Source organism: Leucopleurus acutus, assembly GCF_964270905.1.
Source record: "Leucopleurus acutus genome assembly, chromosome: 11".
NCBI classification, from domain to species: domain Eukaryota; kingdom Metazoa; phylum Chordata; class Mammalia; order Artiodactyla; family Delphinidae; genus Leucopleurus; species Leucopleurus acutus.
The window spans coordinates 95,997,146-96,018,392 of NC_139152.1; the positions used below are offsets into that span (position 1 = coordinate 95,997,146).

Here is a 21,247-nt window from a genome sequence, read left to right on the forward strand (position 1 = left end):
TTAACCTTGTGCTCTGTTCCCTAATCTAAAAAAATAAAAGGTCTCAAAAAGATGGGAACTCTGCTTTTCTTGGCATTCTAAATAAAACAAAACGTACCTTAATTAACTTCAAATTTCCTACCCACATCTGAAGACTATTTTGAAAACATAAAAATAGGAAAATGAATCGATTTCTTAAGGATTAAAATTGGTACCTTTATGGCTCATGGGATGGCAAATTAGGAAACCCCTGTACAAGGCAATCTAACAATAACTATCAAAATTACAAACATTTGCCCTTTGATCAAACAATCCCATTTCTGGGAATTTATCTCATAGAACTTACAGAAACAAATTAGCATATGGGGAATTCCCTGGTGGTGCAGTGGTTAAGAATCTGCCTGCCAATGCAGGGGACGCAGGTTCGAGCCTTGGTCCAGGAAGACCCCACATGCTGTGGAACAACTAAGCCCGCGAGCCACAACTACTGAGCCTGCGCTCTAGAGCCCGCGAGCCACAACTACTGAGCCTGCATGCCACAACCACTGAAGCCTGCGCACCTAGCGCCCATGCTCTGCAACGAGAAGCCACCTCAATGAGAAGCCCATGCACTGCGACGAGAAGCCCACGCACCGCAACGAAGAGTAGCCCCCGCTTGCCACAACTAGAGAAAGCCTGCACGCACCAACAAAGACCCGATGCAGCCAAAAATAAATAAATAAATAAATAAAATTTATTTAAAAAAATCTAGAAACAATAAATGCTGGAGAGGGTGTGGAGAAAAGGCACTGCACTGTTGGTGGGAATGTAAATTGATACAGCCACTATGGAGAACAGTATGGAGGTTCCTTAAAAAACTAAAAATAGAACTGCCATATGACCTAGCAATTCCACTACTGGGCATATACCCTGAGAAAACCATAATTCAAAAAGATACATGTACCACAATATTCATTGCAGCACTATTTACAGTAGCCAGGACATGGAAACAACCTAAATGTCCATCAACAGATCAATGGATAAAGAAGGTGTGGCACATATATACAATGGAATATTACTCAGCCATAAAAAGGAATGAAATAGAGTTATTTGTAATGAGGTGGATGGACCTAGAGTCTGTTATACAGAGTGAAGTCAGAAAGAGAAAAATACCGTATGTTAACACACATATATGGAATCTAAAAAAATGGTACTGATGAACCTAGTGGCAGGGCAGGAATAAAGACCCAGACGTAGAGAACGGACTTGAGGACATGGGGAGGAAGGGGAAGCTGGGACGAAGTGAGAGAGTAGCATTGACATATATACACTACCAAATGCAAAATGGACGGCTAGTGGGAAGCTGCTGCATAGCACAGGGAGATCAGCTTGATGCTTTGTGATGACCTAGAGGGGTGGGAGAGGGAGGGTGGGAGGGAGGCTCAAGAGGGAGGAGATATGGGGATATATGTATACATACAGCTGATTCACTTTGCTGTATAGCAGAAACTAACACAACATTGTAAAGCAATTATACTCCAATAAAGATATTTAAAAAATGCTGTTAAGTGAAAAATGTAGATATGGAACAGTGTGAAAAGTATGCTTTTTGAGTAATAAAGAGAGGAAATCGAGAATATATATTATTTGCTTGTTTTTCTACATAAAGAAACTCTCAGGGCTCTTTGAGAGACTAATAGAGACATTATCTACAGGGGAGAGAAAAGGAGACAGTGTAGAGTGAGATTTTTCACTGTACTGCCTATCTTTTTATGTATTTTGGTTTTTGAGTCATATAAAATTATTACCTTTCCAAAATCTCTAAAATTAATTAAAAATAGTGGCCATGAAGGATTTTAATATAGGAATTAGTTTATTCAAAGCTAATCTTACTCTTATCTCTTCATCTAAGTTCTGGCATAGGTTTATAATTTAAAGTTGAAAAATACTGAGGAAAGAACAAGCAAGAGTTACAGAAAGTTGCATAGCCCTATAAAGTGAAAGAGGGAGACTAGGACTACGTACCCACGTGAGCAGTGACAATGGTATCTGGCTCCACCATGTTTCCTATTCTCTGTTCTCTTTCCAGAAAATCTACCCCCAGTAAAAAAAAAATCTCTACATTGTGCCTTTCAAAAGTCGTATTGTTTATTAGAATGAACTGTAATGATTCAAAATTACTAATGCAAGCCCACTCAGGTCTCTCAGATTAGAAAATGGCTGAGGCTATGACTCATTCACAAACATCAAAAATAAAAGTATTTAAAGTTAGTGAAAATGGACAACAGATTTCTAATGAAATGGGAAATCCTATGTTAACTTAGAACTTAGTAGAGAAGTATGTTTGCTTCCTGATACCAAATGAACAGGAATATGATGACAATAAGATACTTACCCTGAAGTCGAAGTCGAGCTGTATCCAAGGGAAAAAATACTGTCATTGCTGTCATGCTTCCCTGAAAAGTTTGAAAAGCCTTTAGCCATTACAATATCACAAAAATAATGAGCCACAACTTTTAAATGAACAAAAAGTTCATTATTATCAAAGGGTCAGATGAAATTTTCAGTGAACAAATATACAGAATATTTTTATCTGTTGGGATCATTAGTGTTCAAACTTCTGTAGTTATATACTTAAACAGACGTATTTAATTTTCCAGAAGAAATCTCTTTCTCTCTGATATTGAAAAAGAAAATGCAGTGGGTCCCTGGAGATGACAAACTTAGGGATTTACAACCTAGGACACATGTCAAAGACAGCAGGTAAATGGATTTTTAACCTTTTACTGGTCAGCTACTGCTCCTATGCTCTCCTCTGATACCCCCAGAAACCAAAAAATCTAGTGATCAAACAGATATGTATTTCTATACTCTCTGCTTAATCAATATATTCACCACAATATAAGAATCATATTGTTCTTTAAAACAGTTTTGTTTGCTTGTGTTTTAAAAAAGAGGGACAGGGCTTCCCTGGTGGCGCAGTGGTTGAGAGTCCGCCTGCCGATGCAGGGGACACGGGTTCGTGCCCCGGTCCGGGAAGATCCCACATGCCGCGGAGTGGCTGGGCCCGTGAGCCATGGCCGCTGAGCCTGCGCGTCCTGAGCCTGTGCTCCGAAACGGGAGAGGCCACAACAGTGAGAGGCCCGCGTACCGCAAAAAAAAAAAAAAAAAGAGGGGCAATATCTTTGCTAAAAATTCTATAAATAATTTATCCAAGATAACATGACAAAAATTACGACTGGAAAAAGAAAAGAAGCCAACAACCAGTCTTTTCATTCATAAGGCCCTGTGACAGATAAAAACCACAAGTATACAGTTAGGGATAAAATTATATGCATGATATCTCCAGGTGTGTTTATGGTTCTCAACCTAGATGCAGGCCCAGTGGTATATATTCTCAGGCATAAGGTCAAGTTTTAAGCTACTGATAGAATAACAGTAACATACATATTTTTATCATGGTAACAATGGGAAACTAGGTCAACTTTATAGATAAGAACAAAAATGTGCTAGGTCTCTTATCTATTTAAATAGATCAGCCTGTTTGACAAGGAAGAACACTGTATTGTCCCATTAGTTACTCTTCGAAACTCAGATTAAATGTTAACACTCTACCAATCAGGTTCCTCTGTGTTCCCACAGCACTTGTTTATATGTCTCTTAGAGCACTCATATTGCAGTGAAACCTAACTCTTCCACCGGATTGTAAGAATATCCATTTATCTCTTGGTATACCATAGATTCTTAAATAAATGTTTATTAAATTCACTCTACTTTCAGTTATTTATACAACTTAGATGGCTCCCACATAAATGATCTTTCCTAGTAAGAACTAGATAATACTTAATATTTCAAGAAACACTGGATCTGTAAAGGTTTACAGTCTACAAATCTATTCTTCCGGCATCCTTGCTCACCTTACAGGCAATTTCCAAGAAAAATGGGGGCTGCAAAGCTGGAGAACGCTTATCAAGGTTATTAAGGCCTTTACTTCCTATCACGTGGTACTAGCACACCTATGCAGAAAAGTCCTGCCTGGAAACTACTTTTTCAAACAATTGGATTACCTCCATCCCTCTTCCCTGTCAGCTTTAAATAGACACCTGAAGTTTCCTAACTTAGAAGACCCTGCCCTACCTACCTTGAAATCTTAAAGTACATTTTACACCAAAATAAAGAGAACAGTCTGTCCAAAGAGCTCAAAGATCTATTACCTCCTCAAGGACTAGCATAAAAAACTCAAATCTGTAAAAATAAAAAACACTTAAAATTGTATTAGTACTGGAAAGACTGGATCCAGATGGTGAATTGAAAACCTACCATTGCCTCCTCCCCATTCCAATCACTAATAATGAGAGAGAAGATTTATATATAAAAGTGTTGTGTAGAAAAACAAAAGGGGTCTGAATGGTGGACCAGAAATTAAAAGGATAGAAGAGTGAGGCTGTTCTGAAAGAAGAAATCACAGACCAAAATGCACAGACAATAGCTACGGCAGGCAGAAAAATGGCCCCCTGAAAGATGAACACATTCTAATCCACAGTACTTGTGAACATGTTACATTACATGGCAGGTTGCTAATTGGCTGATCTTAAAATAAGGAGTTTAGTCTGGATTTTCTGAGTGGGTCCTTAAAAGGGTCCTTAAAAGTGGAAGAGTAGGTCTTCCCTGGTGGCACAGTGGTTAAGAATCCGCCTGCCAATGCAGGGGACATGGGTTCGAGCCCTGGTCTGGGAAGATCCCACATGCCGTGGAGCAACTAAGCCCGTGGGACACAACTACGGAACCTGCGCTCTAGAGCCCGCGAGCCACAACTACTGAGCCCGCGAGCCACAACTACTGAGCCCGCACACCTAGAGCCCGTGCCCTGCAACGAGAAGCCACCACAAAGTGAAGCCCACGCACCACAATGAAGAGTAGCCCCTGCTCGCTGCAACTAGAGAAAGCCTGCGGGCAGCAACCAAGACCCAACGCAGCCAAAAAAAATAAAATAAAAAGTGGAAGAGTAGGTGGGAGTGAGGCAACGGAGGACTCAACCCATCATGGCTGGCTTTAAGATGGACAAAGGGGCCACTAGCCAAGGAATGTGGGCAGCCTCTAGAAGCCAGAAAAAGGAAATGGATTTTCTCCTAAGGGCCTCCAGAAAGGAACATGACCCAGTTGACACCTTAATTTTAGCTCAGTGAGCTGTACATCAGACTTCTGACCTACAGATATTAAACGTGTGTTGTTTTAAAGCATTCAATCTGGTAACCTGTTACAACAGCAATAGAAAACTAATAAAACAGGATTACTACAAATGGTGGGGACCAGCCCGGGGAAGCAGAAGGGAGCTCTGGGGTGACTTTCCAGTTGACTAGCTGGTACCGTGACAACCACAGCCAGGCAGTCCCCACCCCAGGCAGTGACTGTGAATATGGAAACCTGAACTTGCCTGAGGTGAGCAGAAACGCTGAGACCTAGCCACTGTCACACCTTGCCAGAACGCATGCCACCTTTATACCACAATTCCTGGAAGCCGCCAGCAGTAAACAAGTACAGGCAGGGGGAGGGGTGCACAGTGGCAAGGAAATAAAAAGCTTACTAGTTTTACCCTATTTAAGAAGAGGATATACACATACACACATGAATTTATTCTAGGTTTTGGCAAAAAACCTAAGCTTAAATGTGAGAGTTAAAGATGTAAGGGTGAAATGGGGGTTTCCACTGCCAGCAATATGGCACACACTACAAAATACCTAGAACTGTTAACTAAAATATAAAATATTTAAAAAATTTAAAACTAAAATATAACACGTACCCTTTAAATGATTAGCTGAACCTCCTTGGGGCCACAAAGAAGAGTAGAAACCCATAGGGTTAAGCAGCCTCCTTGGTGTTCATTGAGAGGATTTTTTTGTGAGTCTAAGTGATCAAGGGGCTTTGTTATTATTATTTTTTTAACTGAAGTGGAATTCCCATAACATAAAATCGACCACTTGAAAGTATACCATTCAGTGACATTTAGTAAGTACATTCATATTGTGTAACCACCACTTGTATCACGTTCCAGAATATTTTCATCACCCCGAAGACAACCCGGTGCCTGTTAATCAGGCATGCCCCACTTCCCCCTCCACTCGGCCCTGACAACCACTAATCTGCTTTCTGTCTCTACAGATGTACATATTCTGGACATTTCATATAAAAACAATCGTGCAAGATGTGACCTCTTGTGTCTGGCTTCTTTCACTCAGCACAGTGTTTTCAAAGCTTATCCACTTTGTAGTGTGTATCAGTACTTCTTTCTTTTTTATGGCCGAGTAAAATTCCCTTGTATGTATAATATGACATTTTGTTTATCTATTCAAAATGCTTTGTAATGAGATAGAGGTAATGGTTGCACAACACTGTGAACAGACTAAATACCACTGAACTGTACAATTTAAAATGGTTAATTTTGTTATGTGAGTTACATCTCAATTTAAAAAAAAATTTAATCCTCACAACAACCATATGAGGTAAGTACTATTATTCTCTCCATTTTATAGATGAGGAAAAAGATACTAAGCGGTTTTGCAACTTTTCTCAAGTCATACACTTTGCAGGTGGCAGAATCTGTATTTGAACGTAGTCCGTCTGGCTCCAGAGTCCATACTTAACAAGTGTTGCAATTAAAACTTAAAAATTTACTAATATAGAACTAAAAATTAGCTTTAAAATAAAGGCAATATAGTAATATGGGAACTACTTTATGTGTCAAAAAAAAATTTTTTTTTTATGGACTGCTCTGGAAACCCAGCAGAGAGCCTGGCATAGCATAAGCCCTGAACTTGTAAATAAATGTATGACTGTATCCACCTACATATAAACTTAATATCTATGAGAAAGTGTATTGCAAATGCTAAAGGTAAATTTAGAACATAGCTATTCTGTACATTGGGGATTTGCTATATTTGTCTCCTGACCAAGCAAACACACAGATAGATGACTATTTTCGTAAGCAGCTGTTACCTGAAGGAAAATATTTATTATATATGCAAGTCTTATGATAAGCTATACAATCATATGATTTTTCAGAATTTGAATTAAATTCCTCTTTTCATAAATACTCAGTGTTGTTTTTTTTCTCTAGGACTGCCTGTTTACTTATATAAAATTAGAAGGCAAAAAATAGTAAGAAGGTAACTACAAGGTACAATACTGTTGTGCCAGAGAGGCATACAAATCAACCCATTATTGTGAGTCCCACAGAATTCTAACCATCTGAGTGGGAGTTCTATTGCTGACAACAATTACAATTTAAAAGACTCTGTTTCCAGAGAAACAACCTTCTTGTATCTCACCAAAATCAAACATTTTTAGTCACAACATTCTACCATCCCCTTCTGGCATTTAACCATTTGGTGCTGGGAAAGCAAATGAATTCCTACACCACACTGGCACCTGGAGCTGGAAAAGCCTTCAGAGATAACCTAGCAGTGCAGACCCTTCCCCTGTGAACTGAGAAGTCTTGGACAGGGTTGTTAAGAGGTCTGCCTAAAGCCAGAGTGGCAGAGGCGGAGTTAGAACCTAGCTCTCTTCAACTCCAAGTTCTACTGTTCACTGTTCTACCTAAGTTCTCAACCTTTTTGCAATCAAGATATAAGCGATTTTTCATTTTTCTCTTCTAATTGTAAAAGTATACACAATACAAACACACACACACACACACACACACACACACACACACACAAAATCCGGGAAATTCTTAACAGGGACTATACAAGGAGAGGAAGAAATTAAAGATGGCTTCCATTTCTCTTGTGATGCATCTCTGTATAATTATTATTTGTAAACAATAAGTACATGTTAGTTTTAGTTTTGAAATTAACCATTTTAAATTGTACAGTTCAGTTTAGTTTTGAAAGTTCTTTTTCAAACTTGATTTAAATGCTACTCATTTCCCTCGAGGTATTTTAGCTGTATCTGACAAGTTTCTTTCTTTACAACTCAGTGGTCTTTCATATATCCACAAAGTTGCACAACATTCACCACTACCAACTCCAGAACATCCGTTGCAGAGCACAGGCTCTGGACGCGCAGGCTCAGCGGCCATGGCCCATGGGCCCAGCCGCTCTACGGCATGTGGGATCTTCCCGGACCGGGACACGAACCCGTGTCCCCTGCATCGGCAGGCGGACTCTCAACCACTGCGCCACCAGGGAAGCCCCTCCAGAACATTTTTATCACCTTAAAAGAAAATCCATACCCATTAGCAGTCACTCTCCATTCTCTTCCTCCCACACCCTGGCAACCACTAATCTGTTTTCTGTCTCTATTTTGCCTCTTCTGCACATTTCATGTAAATGGAACCAAATAACACATGATCTTTTGTGGCTGGCTTCTTTCAAGGCTCATCCACGGGGACTTCCCTAGTGGTCCAGTGGCTAAGACTCCATGCTCCCAAGGCAGGGGGCCCAGGTTTGATCCCTGGTCAGGGAACTATATCCCACATTCCACAACTAAGAGCCCACATGCCTCAACTAAGGATCCCAACGAAGATCCCACATGTCTCAACTAATACCCAGCGCAGCCAAATAAATATTTAAAAACAAAAAAACTCATCCATGTTATCAAATCAGAACTTTGTTCTATATTATGGTTGAAAAATATTCTATTATATGGATATACCACATTTTGTTTATCCACTCATCTGTTGATGGATTTGGGTTGTTTCCACTCTTTGGCTTTATGAAAAATGCTGCTACGAACATTCCTTTGACAAGTTTTTATATGGATGTCTTCAGTTCTCTAGGAGTGGAATTGCTTGGTCATATGGTTCTATGTTTAACATTTTGAGGAACTACCAAACTGTTTTCCACAGTGACTACATAATTTTATATTCCCACCAGCAAAACAAGGTTTCAAATTTCTCCATATCCTTTCAACACTTGTCATTACCTGTGCTTTTTGATTATAGCCACCCTAGTGGGTGTGAAATAGCGTCTCATTGTGGTTATGATTTGCATTTCTCTGATAAGTAATGCCATCCAGCATTTTTTCATGTGTTTATTGGCCACTCATATAACTTCACAGGAGAAATGTCTATTCATATCCCTTGTGCATTTTTTAATTGGGCTATTTGCCTTTCTATTATTGAGTTGTAAGCAGTCTACATATTCTGGATACCAGACACTGTATCAGATAAATGACTTACAAATGTATTCTCCATTCTGCTGTCTTCACTTTCTTGATACTATCTGAAGCACAAAAAGTTTTAATTTTGATCAAGTCCAATTTACATATTTTTTTATTACTTGTGCTTTTGGCATTATATCTAAGAAACCACTGCCTAATCCAAGGTTGTAAAGATTTATGCCAATGTTTTCATCTAAGAGTTTTGTAGTTTTAGTTCTTACATTTAAGTCCGTGGTTCATTTTCAGTAAATTTTTGTGTATGGTGTGAAGTAGGGGTCCAACTTCATTTTGTTGCATGTGGATGTCCAGTTGTCCCTGCACAATTTATTGGAGACTGTTCTTTCCCCATTGATGTTCCTTGGCATCCTTGAACACAAATTTGTAGGTTTATTTTTTGGACTCTCAATTCTGTTGTTGATCTACCTGTCTATCCTTATGCCAGTACCAGTCTCTTGATTACTGTAGCTCTGTACTAAGCTTTGAAATTGGGAAGTATGAGTCCTCCACCTTTTTTTTTCAAAAAATTTTTGGCTATTCTGGATCCCTTGCATTTTCATATATACTTTAGGATCATCTTATCAATTTCTGCAAAAAAGCAAATTGGAATTTTGACAGGGAGTACACTGAATCTGTAGATCCTTTTAGGGAGTATTGCCATCTTGACAATCTTGGCCTCCAATCCACTTATTCAGAGGATGCCTTCCCACTTACTTAGGTATTTTAATTTTTTTCAGTGATGACTTATTTTCAGTATAGCTACAAGTTTTAGTATGCACCATCTGTGCTATCACTCAGTTTTAAATGCATTCTTATTTCCATTATGATTTCTTCTTCTTTAACCCATAGATCATTCAGTAATGTGTTTAATGCTCAAACATATATGTTATATATATATATATATATATGTATATATATATTTATATTCTAAAGTTACCTTTTTGTTACTGGTTGCTAGCTTAATTGCACTGTGCTTCAAGCATTCTGTACTATTTCAAAACTTTTTCAAAATTTAAGTTTTGCTTTACAGCCCAGTAACTGGTCAGTCTTCATAACTTTTCCATGTTTGGCTTGAAAATAATGTGTATTTTGCAGTTGTTGGGTACAATGTTCTGTATGTATCTATTAGGTCAAGTTTGTTAAATACATATTCAATCTTCTATATTTTTTCCCTCCTTTTTTGTTCTATCAATTACTGAAGGATATATTAAAATCTACCACTTCGATGACGGGTTGGATATTTCCTCTTAAAGTTTTATTAATTTTTGCTTTAAAGATATTGAGACTATATTAGTAGATGAACACAAACTTAAAACTGCTTTATTTTCCTGACATACTGAGCCTTTTTCTCTATGATGTCATTCTCTTGATCTCTAGTAGTGACATTACTGTAGTCTATTTTGTCTGATGTTAACAGTTTTGGCTTAGTATTTGTCTAGCATGTCTTTTCTCACACTTTTACTTTCAAACTTTCTGTATCCTTTTCTTTTAGACATATCTTTTATAAATAGCATTTTTCCCTTTTGAAAACCAATCTAGCACAATTTCTTTTAACTGAAACACTTAGTTTATTAATATTTATTTGGATTTATAGTTGTCATCTTTTTTACAGCCATGCCATGTGGCTTGTGGGATCTTAGTTCCCCGATCAGGGATCAAACCCAGGCCACAGCAGTGAAAGCTCAGTGTCCTAACCACTGGACTACCAGGGAATTCCCAGCTGTCATCTTATTTTGTGCTATGTGTCATACATGCTCTATGTTGCTTTTTCTGCCCTTTACTGCTTTCTTATTTGACTAGTGTTTCCAATAAATTTTAAGTTATAGTTTCTAATTCTTTTACAAGCTATCTAGTAATTACAACATATATTCCTAACTTATCAATTCTAAAAATATTCATTAGGTTTAGAATTTCTCCAAGTGAGGATCTTGCTAGTGGCAAACTGCTTTTCATGATCTGAAAATGTCTCTATTTCGTGTATGTTTTTAAACTTTTCACTGGACATAGCATTCTAGGTAGGAAGTCATTTTCTCTCAGCAAAATGTAGAAAACATTCCAGTTTCCTGACTACAATCATTGCAAGTGAGAATCACGTTTCAGCTAAATTATCCTTTAGCTCACTAATTCTACCTTCAGCTGTGTCTATATGGTATAAAAACGCTTGAATTTGAACCCATCACTCAGCTTCAACAATGATCAATTCATAGCTATGCATTAAATATTTTAATTTTAAATGTTTATTTGATCAAAGCAGAGCATGCATATACTTTAAAAAGTCATGTAATATAAATGACAAAATAAGTAGTTCCTGCCCATTTTATACAATCTTCCTCCCCAGAGGAAAGTATTTTCTTTTAGCTGTATCTTTTGTCATTTACACATCTCCATATAACTTTAAAATATCCTGGTATCTTTTGATTAATCAATTTTAGACATTATTCACCTTCTATTACGGAGGGTAAGAATTTAGCTCTCATATTCCCCTCTGCTTCTTCTGCCAGCCCTCTAAGAGTTTTGATTTTTGCTTAAATCAATATTTAGTGTTCCCATGACTATCACACAATCAATTTTTAAATTTCAATTATTTTACTTTCCATTTCTAAATATTCTACGTGGTTAATTTTCAAATCTGCTTGGCCAATGTTAGTTTCTTGTTCTTTGCACTTATTTTCCAGCCTTTTATTTTTATACAGACTAAATAGCTTTTTAGATTGTGACTGAGAAGTCCATTTTCTGATTGTTGCTCCTGTCTACTGTACATGTTCACATTGCCTTGTTTCTCTGTTAGTTTCGTTAATTTGGGTTGAGCTGCTCATTTCCCTTAAAATTTTATTTTTGGGCTTTTTTTAGACCTGATAAAGGTAAGTACCTCTGGAAAGGATTTCTGCCAGGCACTCTGGGGACCCACCAACCTGGAATTGCTCTAAGTTACTCACTTTAGGTTTTCCAATCAAATAGTGAGAATTCAGGCTGCAACCTAAGGGAGGCCCTGTGGCTTCAAAATGTCAGTGGTGATTTCCTCTCTCAAATTAGTGCCAAGGTTGGAGACAGCCGATTTTCCTGGGGAGGAGTAAGTTTATTTCCCATTTACCTTTATAGCGCATTCCTTTGGGATTTCAGGTTTATTCGGTGATCCCCTACTGGACTTATCTTGGACAGAATGGACTCTTTCTTTTCTTCCCTGTATCTCTGTAAGCTACAAATCTAAAGCTCGTGTCTACCTGGCTAAGCAATTCCTACAGGGCAAAGACTGCTCTCCTTGACTCTGGGTCCTGACTTCACTCATTCTCTATTTCTAAAAGTTCCTTACCTTCCTGTCACCTTATTAATGCTTTTAAGAAGTAACTGTTTTGGGCTTCCCTGGTGGCGTAGTGGTTGAGAATCTGCCTGCTAATGCAGGGGACACGGGTTCGAGCCCTGGTCTGGGAAGATCTCACATGCCGCGGAGCAACTAAGCCCGTGAGCCACAACTACTGAGCCTGCGTGTCTGGAGCCTGTGCTCCGCAACAAGAGAAGCCACGATGGTGAGAGGCCCGCGCGCTGCGATCAAGAGTGGCCCCCACTTGCCACAACTAGAGAAAGCCCTCGCATAGAAACGAAGACCCAACACAGCCAAAAATAAATAAATTAATTAATTAAGAAAAAATAAGTAACTGTTTTTTAAAAAATATTTTATACAGATTTTTTTTAAATTATAAAGGGAAGTTTTCAGGAGAAAGTTTGATAAGCTCCTTAGAAACAGGAATCCCATTTTAGGTATTTTACAATGGACTGTTGCTAGTCTTAGCAAATAAATATTTAAAAATATTTGTGAGTGTGTTTATTCCTTGGCTATTTATTCTATTTTGTTCTTATTTCATAAGATTGTGTACGGGCAGGTTGGTGACATATTCACATTTTGAATCTATTACCCCATAGCATCTACCACCTCTCTATGTTCCCTGGATATTTAACAATTGAAATTTATAAATAATTTATAAATAAGAAATTTATTCTTAACTTAATCACCCTGCCTCCAAAAATTTATAAAATTTTGTAGTGTAACAAATAGTAAACAAAAGCAAATCAGAACAAACATAAAATAGCTACCATTTCACCTGGACGTGAAAATTAGGAAAATGACAAAATCAGGGAGAAAAAAACCCCAGAAATCTTAAATTAGGTCCTTTGTACACAAGTGTCTGATTAAAAGACACACCAAAGGCCTTTTAGGGAGCCATCCAAGTAACCTTAAAAGCTTTCAACCTGAAAGACCAGAGCACAAATACAAACACTGCTTTAGCAAAGTACATCTGATTTAAAATACTAAGGCCTTGAATCACTTTGAGTGGTGGCTAGGAAAACGGAGAAGGGATATCTACCAGAAGAACTAAAAAAGAACTATAAAAGAAAGAATCAGGGACTTCCCTGGTGGTCCAATGGCTAGGACTCCATGCTCCCAATGCAGGGGGCCCGGGTTCGACCCCTGGTCTGGGAGCTCGATCCTACATGTCAGAACTAAAAGATCCCGCATGCCACAACTAAAAGATCCCGCATGCCACAACTAAAAGATCCTGCACCAGCAACGAAGATCCCGCGAGCTGCAACTACGACCCAGCGCAGCCAAATAAATATGCAGTCAATAAATATCCAGTCTACCTTTTTTTTTTTTTTCAGTCCACCTTTTAATCTGGCTGTGACACAAACCCACGTGGTGTGGAACTGAAGCACCCAACACCACAAAGTCAGAAGGAAGCAGTAGGGCAAACTTGGTCAAGGCTTGGTTCTGCAAGCGTGTGCCATCTTATGGGAATGACAGACAGGGACACACATAAATATAGAAGCAGAGTATCACACCCTTTAAGTACGAACAATGATGGCCTACTAACCAAATTCAACCATTCCCAAAATGCTACTTCACCCCTGAAGGATGAAAAATAATCCAAAAAAATGCAATGCTAGTTCCAAAGTCAATTTCCAGAGGAGTCCAGAAATGGTGGTTGAGTCACAGGAGCACAACTGAAATCAGTGTACAGCATCTCCTGATGGAGTATATGGCATTACTGGACAGAAGATTATTTTTAAAAGAAATCAACTAAAATACACTGTCAGTGGTAGATCTGGAGCTAATGAAATTCCAAAGATGAAAGCCACTTATTGTGGCTTTCACATTCAAAAATGTTATTCACCTAATCAGAGTTAATGTAAGTCTTTCCCCTGATACAACAAACAAGCTAACTCTCATACCCATTCAAAGATACACAAGTTAAACAAAAGGCTTAATAGATAACACACCTGAGTGCCCAACGGAAAAAGCATGGGCTCTGGAATAAAATAAACTGGGGTTCTGGTCCCAGCTACAGTACATACTGTACAATAAATTACTTCAAATCTCCATGCCTCAATCTCCCCATTTGTAATTTGGGGACCAATAAAAAATGTGGAGGTTGCTGTGAGAAGTGAGAATTAACTTATGGAAAGACCCAGCATCATTTCAAGTACACAGTTGGCATTCAACAAATGTTGCTTCCTATATATCCTTTTTACAGCATTTTTTAGCAGTGGGGCTCAATATTAATCAGGGTCCTAAAATTAGCAACCGTTATTTACACTCCTTCCAAAAGAGCAACTGTCATTTAGTAAAAAATAAAGGGACTTCCCTGGTGGCACAGTGGTTAAGAATCCACCTGCCAATGCACGGGACACGGGTTCGAGCCCTGGTCCGGGTAGATTCCCACATGCCGCGGAGCAACTAAGCCCGTGTGCCGCAACTAATGAGCCTGCGCTCTAGAGCCTGTGAGCCACAACTACTGAGCCTGCGCTCTAGAGCCCGCGAGCCACAACTACTGAGCATGTGTGTCACAACTACTGAAGCCCACGCACCTAGAGCCCGTGCTCCACAACAAGAGAAGCCACCACAGTGAGAAGCCCGCACCCCGCAACAAAGAGTAGTCCCCGCTCGTCACAACTGGAGAAAGCCTATGCGCAGCAACGAAGACCCAATGCAGCCAAAAATAAATAAATTAATTTTTTTAAAAAAAGAATAACTGCTCTTTCAGAAGGAGCTTCAAGAAGGTAGGAGGGTCAACAGTGTAAAATACTACAAAGAAGTCGAATCAAATAAGAATGGAAAAAGAGTCAGTAGACTAAGTCAGCAGAAAGTCAGTGATGGCCTATGGAAGAGCAGTTCCAGCAATCAGAGTAGGATGAGGAGGAGAGGCAGGAAGTACAGAATAGTCATTAAATAAACTTAGCATAAAGGGAAGGAGAATGAGCGGCACCTAAGAAGGCAGTGTGTAGACCCGATTGGTATGGTTTTATTACAGGTCAGGGCTGAAGGGAAAAACCATGGAAAAAGATTAAAGCTATGGGAAAGAAGTGAAAATGAATGGAGCAAAGTCCCAAAAGATAACTGTGGGTAGTGTAAGTTGGGCGGGGGGGGGCGCGCGGAATCAAGATAGCAGAGACCAGCCACATCTGTTTTTCCTGAGATCAGCACAATGTAGGAAATACTGGGTACAATTGCAGTTGATTCTGTAATAGAAAAAACAGAAACATTAGAAAGCTCATCCCAAGTAGCCTCTATTTTATCTAGAGCAAAAGCCGAGATCATCTGTTACAAGTGAATGGATACAGTTGACTATACAAGATGAGAGAAAATTTCAATTCCACTGAATTTCTAAAATTGGGTACAAATACTGTATTTTCAAGAATATCTCTGAGGGGCTTCCCTGGTGGCACAGTGGTTGAGATTCTGCCTGCCGATGCAGGGGACATGGGTTCGTGCCCCGGTTCGGGAAGATCCCACATGCCACAGAGCGGCTGGGCCCGTGAGCCATGGCCACTGAACCTGCACGTCCGGAGCCTGTGCTCCGCAACGGGAGAGGCCACAACAGTGAGAGGCCCGGGTACCGCAAAAAAAAAAAAAAAAAATCTCTGAAAAAGAAACAAATGATTATGGCCTTACTACACTACTACAGGTATTGTAATAGGTACTCCACAAGTGTTACCACATTGGCTTCTCAAGAGAACCCAGTAAGTAAAGTGTTATTGTTTTCATTTTACAGCTCAGAAAACTCAGGTTCAGAAAGAAAACATAAATGACCCAAGATGACACAGATAGCTACGTCTTACTCCAAATCCCTTTTTCAGCTATTCTACCATATTTGTTCCTTTAAAAAGATTAAGTCATATAAATACCATATGATAGCTCTTATATGTGGAATCTAAAATATGGCACAAATGAACTTATCTACAAAACTGAAACAGACTCACAAACACAGAGAACAGATTTGTGGTTGCCAAGGGGGAGCAGGGAAGGGAGAGGGATGGGCTGGGAATTTGGGGTTGGTAGATGCAAACTATTACATTTAGAATGGATAAACTACAAGGTCCTACTGTATAGCACAGCAAACTATATGCAGTCTCCTGGGATAGACCATAATGGAAAGGAATATTTAAAAAAGAACGTCTCTATGTGTATAACTGAGTCACTCTGCTGTACAGCAGAGATTGGCACAGTATCGTAAACCAACTCTACTTCAATAAAAAAAAATTAAGTCATAGACTACTGAGGCACAAAGCAAATTAAAGTTGGAAAAATAATTCCAATCAAGACTACGTAAGAACCTTTAAGATGAAGAGAACTGAACTGAAATGACCCTATTAGCTAAAAAGTTTATTGGGGTGAGGGGGGGAGATGAACAGGCAGAGCACAGAGGATTTTTAGGGCAGTGAAAATAGTCCATATAATAATGTAATTGTGGATACATGTCATTATAAAATTTATCCAAACCCACAGAATGTACAATACCAAGAATGAATCCTAATATAAACTATGGACTTTGGGTGATTATGATGTTCCAATGTAGGTTCATCATTTGTAACAAACGTACCACTCTGGTGGGGGATACTGATAATGAGGGAGGCTGTGCATTGGCCGGAGGGGAGTGCTGGGGGGGCCCAGAGGATACACGGGAAATCTCTGTACCTTCCTCTCAATTTTGCTGTGAACCTAAAATTGCTCTAAAAAACTAAGTCTTGAAAAAAAGTTTATCAAGATATCAAGATATATTTTGGATGAGTAGTGAGGCAAAGAAGTCCTAAAGATTAAAAGCTATATAAGAATTCAATCATAATTTAGTGGAAGACTAAATGAAATAAAACAGCAAGGAAGTAAAGACAATGAAGACTTTTTCTAATTACCTCCTTTTAAGGTTTCTAAACCAAAGTAATACAACGCCCTCAGATGTATACTATCCTAAGTTAATTCTATGAGAATCTGACTAGATTCAAACTATGGGTCTGGATGAGCCAGCTGTGGAAAAGAAAACCCTTCCAAAAAGAACTTAACATTTAAATTGTTCGATATGTGGTTTAAAGTGCACCTGATGAACAATTAATGTCCAAGTGCCTCCAGTTTGATTATACATGTATATATGTAATATTTAATGTCACTTTTTTCTGAAAATCTAAAGATATTCAGGGGCTAGTTTTGAATTAAACAAAGGGATGGGGAAAAGAGACAAGAAGTATGAAGGAACAGGCAGCTAGGCATAGCAACAGAAGAGTAGCAGAGAAGGGAGACCTGGGTTCTTGCCCCAGGCCTGTGACCAAATAACTTACTGGTAATCTTGGCAAAAACACTTAACATACCTGTTTCCATTTTCTTGTCTCTATATGAGAATAAAGATACTTGTCTAAGAGCCTCAGAAACAACCCTATGAAGTGAGTACTATTATCTTCCCCAGTTTATAGATGAGGAAACTGAGGCAAGAGAGATTGAGAGACATGCCCAAGGTCACACATGTGATAAGTGGCAAAACTGGGACTTGAACTCAGGCAAGTCTGGTTTCAGAGGCCATACTTTTAACTACTTGTTATATTGCCTACCTATCAAAGTTGTTAACAGATGTGAGAAGATAGGGAATTCTATAAGTACTAAATATTATTATTAAATCTAATATTAAATTAACTAACTCAAACAAGTTAGGATGCATAGAAAATTAGAAAACATAGTTGTGGACAAAAATATTAATGGCTTTCACTTATTGGGCCCCTATTATGTGTCAGATAGTATAAAAGCTGTTTTAATTGTTATTTTATTAATATTCACAGAACCCTGTGAGGTTGTTGGCATTTAACAAATTAGAATCAGAGTTAACTAAACTGAATCTGAAAATTTAGGTTTTTGTTTCTAATCTATAAATCAATGAGTAACATTAGGAAAGTCACTTAACCAAGCAATCCCATAGTTTCTTCATAATGGGGTGCTGGGAGGTCACATTAACATCTATACTAAATATTTACCACAGTGAAAAGCTAGAAACAACGCAAATGTCCATAAATTATGGGATACCCATATGATAGAATATTTTATACTAAAAAGCCAATGATTTTTCAAGTCTTTTTAACAACATGATATAGTGGATATCTGATGTTTTGGGCCACACAGCAACATTCCCTTTTCCTGATTTTCTTTACCTCTTCCCACTGTGCACAGTCTTGGTAATATGTCAACGTTGGGGGCTTCCCATTATCTTCACAGGGGCAGCCCACCACTTCTTCCTAGGTACCACCAGGGGTCTTATCCACACCACCACTATACACCTAAGAAGAGCTTCCTGAGGACAGGGACTTTTCCACTGATAACCTTTATATCCAGAAGACCTTGTACAGAAAATCAACAAGTTCTACTTGGTTTCTACTTCTAAAAGGCAGGTAGTGAGTCTATATGGTAGAAAGTCCACTGTAATGTTAAGTGTATGAGTATGAGCTACAGAGTCAGATAGTTGGGCCTAATTTTCTCCTTTGATACCAACTGGAGAAAAGTGCTCCGAATAAGCCTTTTTACACAGTTCTAAGGAGAGGTATGTCTGGGATTTGAGTCACAGCACAATAATAGGTAGAGTGGAAGGAGAAAGAACTCTTTCATATTTCTGTATGACTTGAATTTTTTAATGGTCAGCATTTATTCAATGAAATGTAATTCTTTTAAAACAAATTATGCAATTAAAATTTAAAAAACAATTTTTAAATAAACAATAGGGAAAAAAGAAGACCCCTGAAAGTTACTGATTAATAATTATCATTACAATTCCAAAGTCTGTTTTGGCATCTAAACCCCCTAGACAATTCCAACCAATCTCACTTTTCAAATTCTAGACTAATAAAATCTCTTTTAATTACAAATGTACACTTCTACAAATAAAATCTATCTTTGGAAGCTAATCTGAGAACCAAAAATATAAAATTATAAACCTAATTATACTCAAAATTTTGAGAAGTATTTACATGCGAGGCCATTAATTGTATCAGACAATAGTCATCAACTGGAGATAAAGCATTCTCCTGAAACAGCACAATTCTGATTTTCAAATACTTGAGATTATCTGCACTTATACCAAAGTGAAGCATAAAACACTCAAAATCACTAATCTGTTTATTTTAATTTTTAAAGTGTGTGTGTGTGTGTGTGTGTGTGTGCGCACACATAACACCACACTTGGGGTGAGAAAGTGTAGGACCTGGAAAGAAGTGAATAAGCAAACATGAAACATGTCAACTCAAAAAGGTTGTAGGGGCTTCCCTGGTGGCGTAGTGGTTGAGAGTCCGCCTGCTGATGCAGGCGACACGGGTTCGTGCCCCGTTCCGGGAAGATCCCACATGTCGCAGAGCGGCTGGGCCCGTGACCATGGCCGCTGGGCCTGCGCGGCCGGAGCCTGTGCTCCGCAACAGGAGAGGCCACAACAGTGAGAGGCCCGCGTACCGCAAAAAAAAAAAAGGTTGTAAATCAACATCTTAAACAATGACCTAACAATCTTTTGGGGAGAAGCCACAACTAATTACTCCAGGCAACTCTGGAGTTTATACCAAATCCTGAAGTTTATGCCAGGATTCCGACCCAGGCTGCCTAGCTCAAGTCAGGCATTCAAATGCTCTTAACTACTGTGCTCTCCTGGATCATCTCAAAGCTTTGGTTGAACATCATGGCAAAGGCATTTAATTAAACATGAGCCATTCATTACCACAGTACTATACCATTAAAAGCAATGCCATTTTTCTCGTCACACGTCTCATCAAATGTAGTGACATTTTGTGGTGAAATTGTTTTCCTTTGGTAGCAACCAGAAGAAAGCCGGGTCCATGTTGTGTGGTTTATCCTTAACTCAAAAATTTGCAAAAAGAGTTTGAGAACCACTCTTTGGCATGAAAATTCAAAAGAATAACAAAACACAATGCAATTTCTCATTTAGACATGTGCCAGGAACAGTACTGCCCCGAGGGAAGCAAGAGAAAAAAAAATTATTTTTACAAAAGTATATCTATTAGATAATCTAACATAGCTTATGGGAGAAAGAAAAACCACTGCAAATTCAGGGTGCATAATTTCAAGCAGAACTTTTAACAAGAGAAAAATAGGCAACAAGGAGAGAAAAAAAAAATAGAAATGTCTTTGCAGGTTAAATAGAGATAGTATCACCTCTACCCCCAATCACTGTCTATAGCAGGGCTCAGAAAACTAAGACCAAGGGCCAACTTGATGCACTGACTGGTTTCATAAATAAGATTTTATTGGAACACAGCTCTGCCCATTCATTTACTTATTGTCAATGGCTGCTTTCAAACTATCATGGCAGGGTTGAGCAGCTTCACCAGAGACGATACACCTATATATTTACCATCTGCCTCCTTAAAGCAAAAGTTTGCCAACACTTATTTTCTTTCATAAAACTTAAAACTATCTAAAATTATTTATTTTTTGATTTACTCAATTATTGTCTGACTTCCCCATTGGAATGTAAACTTCATGAAGAAAGACTTTGTTCTCCACTATACTTCTAGCACCTAGAACAGTGCATGGCACGTAAAAAGCACTCAGTAAAGATGTTGAATGAATGGCATTTATTGAGGGAAAGGAGAACAAACATTTCCCATCTTCCCATTTTCTCTTTGTTGCACTCTATTCTCCCCCCTAAAACACCAAAACAAGTCCTCTCAATTAACCACTGGATTTATCATGTTGATAAATCTAATGGTTAATTCTCAGTCCTTATCTTATCTGACTCACCAGCAGCACCTGACCCAGTTGGTCTACACCCTTCTCCATGCGACTCTCAGAACACCACATTCTCTTAGTTTTCATCCTACCCTA

The 21,247-nt window shown here is 38.6% G+C and overlaps 1 protein-coding gene across 3 annotated transcripts in view; it reads right to left on the minus strand.

The window, feature by feature from the left end:
* Positions 1-21,247, minus strand: part of SLC25A17 (solute carrier family 25 member 17) — a 47,051-nt gene that overhangs the window by 23,959 nt on the left and 1,845 nt on the right. For 2 of the 3 annotated variants that reach the window (XM_082850845.1, XM_082850847.1), the window contains exon 2: positions 2,354-2,414. In XM_082850845.1, coding sequence (XP_082706971.1) covers positions 2,354-2,414 — 61 coding nt within the window. Of the gene's footprint in view, positions 1-2,353; positions 2,415-5,758; positions 7,635-21,247 lie in introns of those variants that run through there. The other variant, XM_082850846.1, reaches the window with a different exon arrangement.